This window comes from Maylandia zebra, linkage group LG12 (genome assembly GCF_041146795.1).
Source record: "Maylandia zebra isolate NMK-2024a linkage group LG12, Mzebra_GT3a, whole genome shotgun sequence".
In the NCBI taxonomy this organism is placed as follows: Eukaryota; Metazoa; Chordata; class Actinopteri; order Cichliformes; family Cichlidae; genus Maylandia; species Maylandia zebra.
Window position 1 is genome coordinate 9,654,746 of NC_135178.1, and position 4,897 is coordinate 9,659,642.

Consider the following 4,897-nt stretch of genomic DNA (forward strand, 5'->3'; position numbering starts at 1 on the left):
ATTGACAGGCACGTGTACATTCCAGGTCTATATAAAACCCAGTTTGAATATAAACATATCAGTATTGGTTTTGGCAGTAGTGGTCCTGTATTTACTTGGGGTCAGATCAATACCAATAACTGCAGTATTGGACAGAACTAGTGTTAATCATGACATTAAGAAAGCATAACCCTTAAATTCAAACATAAATTCATGTTTATCTATTGAGAAATCTCCAATTGATTAATACTAATAGTAATTGAAACTTAGTATTAGTCCAGGTCACACCTAGCCATTGTGTTCACAGAGATATCATCAATACATTAGATTCTGCTAACTGAGACATAGGAAAGAAACATCAGATATACACAACTAGTAAAGAGCACAAGACTCTAAAGAAAGGAAAGCTATCTTGTAGAAGTCTTACGCTGTGTTCACACCGAACGCGATGGACGCGAATAGAGCGTCAGGTTTACATGTAAAGTCAATGGAAAGGCGCGATGACGCGCGATTGCGGGTCCCGCGAAAATTCGGAAGCAGATTTGCGTCGCGAAAACGCCAAAACGCGTGAAACGCGCGTCAGTGTAGCGCGTCAGGCGCGTTTGACGCGCGAATAAAACCACGCGCGTGAGTTTTTGTGTTGCACTTTGTGCATACGCGCGTTTCGCGTCTACCGCTCGAGTTGGAAAAATCTGAACTCCAGCGTCAAATCGCGCCGCGACAACCAATCAGGAGCCTGGTGACGTGGCTCTGACCTAGGTCAAAGGGGCAGATCCAGCCAAAGCCCTTCATTCTTCATTCAGTATGGAGGAAAAGCTGATCAGCGCCGTGGCTAACCACCCCGAGCTATATGATGCCAGCTCCTATTTCTACCGAGACAGGAATAAAAAGGACCTAGCTTGGAGACACATAAGTGAGGAGATCGGGCAACCTGGTAAGTTCATTCCTTCTTCTTTTTAATTTTCAGACTGACCCGATGAAGCCGTGCAAAAGCTAGCAAGCGCGCCTACTGTCCCGCGATTTTCCCACTGTTGTACAAATACCTTTCCGCTAACCAGATAATGCGTTTATTCAGAGGACATCTGCAGGAGAAAGTGGAAGAGCCTCAGGGACACATATAATAAGGAGAAGAGGTCAGAGAAGGAGAAGAGGAGTGGGTCTGCAGCAGGATCGGGGAGGAGATGGAAGTTCTTCGCGGTCATGGGGTTTCTGGACCCCTTCCTCACCCCGCGGGAGACCAGCGGAAATATGGTGCGGACCGTGGAGAACTTCTCCCCCGAGGACCAGGGACAGCCCGAAGAGGCAGCAGGGGAGTGTCAGTCAGAAGGTATGTTTACAATTAATTAATGTAGGCAGTTAATTTATGCGTGTTGTCATACAGGAATATATTTTGTTTATTAATAAACAGTATAAAGTAGTCCCGCTGTTCATCCGTCACCGCTTCGCCTTTTCGCTGATTTTTTTTATTGCACCGTACAGCTTTCAACGATGCGCATTGCATTCTGCAGCCCAAATGACAAATCTCCTCCGTGTCGTGTCTCCTGCGCTTGCCAAACTTATCATGTTTGGTTTTGATAACCATCACTTCAAATAGAAAAAAACAGCACAAAAACACTCATAACTATGACCCTCATTCGGAAATAGACACCTGCACCGGGAGCAAAAAAGGCGCACAAAAGTGGCGCCGCAGACGGAGAAAAAGCGCGGCATAATACTTTTACGTTTTAAAATCGACAAAGGTTTGCACTTTGAGAATCAACTTGTGAGAACTGTGACTACTGTTCATGTGCTGCAATAAATGGGAGACCACTGTATATAATAATAAGTATATAATAATATAATATTCTCTATGACTATTGTCTTCAACCTGTTAACATTTAATATTGTCTTGATAGAGTCAAGTTATCATGCAGCAGAGTCCTCCCCTGTTGCTTCTCCTGACTCCCCAGTCCCTGGTCCCTCCACTCCTGCTGCTGCACCCACAGGTATGAACATCAAGCACTGATAGCTTTTTACTTGCTTGGATTCCCTTGTGATCACCTTTACTAAATATCTACAACCAATCTGTTCATATCCTGTTTTTTTTTTCAATTTTGAAAATGACAATCTAGTAGCAGCCTTCTCATTTCTTTGTGGTGTTTTGTTCTGTTTTTTACAGGCCCACAGAGGAGGAGAGCTCGAAGGCGGTCGAGGGAAGGGTCCCAGGATGGTCCATCGGCGGTGGAGCTGGCTATCCTGGAGTCCCTAAAGAGGCCACGCCCGTCTGCAACTGAGTATTTCCTCCTCGGCCTTGTTCCTGCTCTGGAGAGCATGCCGCCTCAGACACGAGAATTCGTGAAATTCCAAATTCATAAATTAGTTTTTGACAACAGCACAGCTGTGCTAAATTTGGAAACATTGGACCCTAATGATCAGTAGTTTTCTGATGAGGCAGCAGCTCTCCAGGGCAGAAACAATGTTCTTATTCTTCTCCTCCTTCTCCCCTGAGGCTCTTCCACTCCAAGCTGGGTCCTTTTTATTCCTGTCTCTCTGTAAATAGTTAAATTTTATATATTTATGTTGAATCTTTTTATTACTGAATTTATATATTTTATCAAATAAACATTTATAATGACAAATGTCTCTGTTCTACTACACAGCAAATATTGGCACCCGACTTGACACAAGTAGAATTTATTTCATATTATACTAATGACAAAATATACTGATACAGTGGGATGCAAAAGTTTGGGCAACCTTGTTAATAGCCATCATTGTCCTGTACAAATCGTTATTTGTCACAATTTAAATTGTCAGTTAAATACATCATATAGGAGACACACACAGTGATATTTGAGAAGTGAAATGCAGTTCACTGGATTTACAGAAAGTGTGCAATAACTTTACACTAAATAAAGCAGGTGCATATATTGGCAACACATAAAAAGAGAAATAACATAAATATGTAGTGTATATCAATGTGTGTGTCTCCTATATGATATATGTAATTGACATTTTTTACTGTAACCGATTCATACAGGAAAATAATCACTATTAATAAGGTTGCTCAAACTTTTGCATCACACTGGTTATAGGAACATAGTGAAGACAAGTTACTTAAGAGAATAAAGAGAGGTTAGGTTATTTTGGAGTAGAGATCCATTTATTAAGAAAATTTTAAAAAGGAGAAAGTTCCCTTGTAGTTGTGGAACATGGATCCTGAGTTGGGGGGTGCCTTCGTCTGGACGTGCTTCCCATCCAGAGCTCCACAACAGAGGGGGAAGTTCCAGCGCTCCTGGAATCCCTCTGCGATGGACCGCCAGTCTTCAGTTGAAGGCACAGCCGTGAAATCGTCCACTAGACAGTCCCAGATGGCCGTCGCTACCTGGGGGATGATCTGGCTCACCATACCTATGACACCACAGCCATGCTATCATTCAACCACTGATAACAGCATAAATCGAATTAAATTAAATCGGGACTTGATGAGACCATCTGAGTATCACTAGAAATATTATAAACAGTACCAGTTTGCTATCGGTAAACACCGAGAGCATTCACTGTTAGCATAGCACATCCATGTTAGCAGTGTATAAACGATACACTGCTAACATGGATGTGCTATGCCATCAGTAAACGCCGACAGCATTCACTGTTAGCATAGCACATCCATGTTAGCAGTGTATAAACGATAGTTTATACACGCCGACAGCATTCACTGTTATAGCACATCCATGTTAGCAGTGTATACACGATACACTGCTAACATGGATGTGCTATGCCATCAGTAAACACCGACAGCATTCACTGTTAGCATAGCACATCCATGTTAGCAGTGTATAAATGGCTGGTTTAGCATATATTAGCACAGGTATCAATAAAGGACTACCGTATTGACCACTTTTACTAACCTCAGGCAGACGGACAGGCGCTCTGCAGGTGGGATTGAGCGCCTGTAATTGGTGTCTAGGCGGGCGATTCTGGGACCGACACGGGAAAGCAGGTCCTCAAACTGGCCGGGTGACAGACGATGATATCGCTGGAATCTGCCGTCATCCAGGCGCAGCTCCTGGAGCAAATGGTGAAACTCACCAAACTGCTCACGCGCCTGGAGGACCTGATGGACCCAGGTACAGCGAGGACGTCTTTTACGCTGCTGCTCTGCTCTCCACAGTACATAGAGAAGGGAGACTCTCTCTTCAAGCGCTAGCTCGATAGCTGCCATCTTGCAAAACCAGGTCTGGCACAACTCCCTCCCACATTCCCGGTTCACGCGCGTCAAAATATCATATTTTGACGCGCGATGGATTTTTCTTGGACACGCGTTGAGACGCGAATGTACACGCGTCAAATTAGGGGCGTTTGGGGCGTTTTATTCGCGTCCATCGCGTTCGGTGTGAACACAGCGTTAGTGGGTGAGTAGTTGTTCTGAAAGCATTTCTCAGTTGGAGAAACAAGGAAAGGTGCTGGGGGTTGCTAAGACATACATGCATTTCAAAGTGGATGATGGAGAAAAAAAAGTCCTATTTACTGAGATCTGTTGTTTCCTGAGATAACAGAAAGATGCACAAAGGGAGACAAATAGTAGAGAGTATGATCGTGCAGTGAATCAAAGCCACAGTGATACTTGGTAGTGGAAAAATCTTGCTTATTTTTGCTAATCCCAGTGCTGGGGACAAAGACCAAATTGACAACAAACCCACCAAGGACAGGTAGCAGTCTATTCTTCAGAGACATGCTCATTTGGGAGTACTGACCATCATGTACTGTCCACAGAGATTTGATCGTAACCCTACCTAAATATTAGCAATCTGTATCTTCATCTGCGTAAATTCCTTCCTTTGTGGTTCTCTGAATAGTGTCTCAATCTGCGTCATCTCTGTGTGTCTATATTGGGTCAAATAGTTCATTTGGTTCAGGAAAGTTCCTGACTGAGTAA

General features: G+C 43.6%; 1 protein-coding gene and 1 long non-coding RNA gene across 2 annotated transcripts; one reads left to right on the forward strand and one right to left on the reverse strand.

Moving 5' to 3' along the window:
- Positions 1 to 411: 411 nt before the first annotated feature.
- LOC143421450 (uncharacterized) lies at positions 412 to 2,712 on the forward strand. The gene is made up of 4 exons (XM_076890663.1): positions 412 to 913; positions 1,055 to 1,306; positions 1,875 to 1,964; positions 2,138 to 2,712. Exons 1-4 carry the CDS (start codon positions 784 to 786, stop codon positions 2,395 to 2,397), a joined length of 732 nt encoding a protein of 243 aa, XP_076746778.1. The 5' UTR covers positions 412 to 783; the 3' UTR covers positions 2,398 to 2,712.
- A 387-nt stretch (positions 2,713 to 3,099) lies between these two features.
- LOC112430445 (uncharacterized) lies at positions 3,100 to 4,354 on the reverse strand. Its single transcript, XR_013101099.1, has 2 exons — positions 3,870 to 4,354; positions 3,100 to 3,369 (listed from the first exon to the last, which is right to left on the reverse strand). It is a non-coding gene; the product is annotated as an uncharacterized LOC112430445 (long non-coding RNA).
- Positions 4,355 to 4,897: the final 543 nt, after the last annotated feature.

What these genes read in the sequence shown, in the direction of transcription:
- LOC143421450 (XM_076890663.1), top strand. Translation starts at nt 784, where the DNA reads ATGGAGGAAAAGCTGATCAGCGCCGTGGCTAACCACCCCGAGCTATAT. An exon ending in TGAGGAGATCGGGCAACCTG is followed by an intron (nt 914 to 1,054) that starts GTAAGTTCATTC and finishes GCGTTTATTCAG; the next exon opens with AGGACATCTGCAGGAGAAAG. An exon ending in TCCTGCTGCTGCACCCACAG is followed by an intron (nt 1,965 to 2,137) that starts GTATGAACATCA and finishes TGTTTTTTACAG; the next exon opens with GCCCACAGAGGAGGAGAGCT.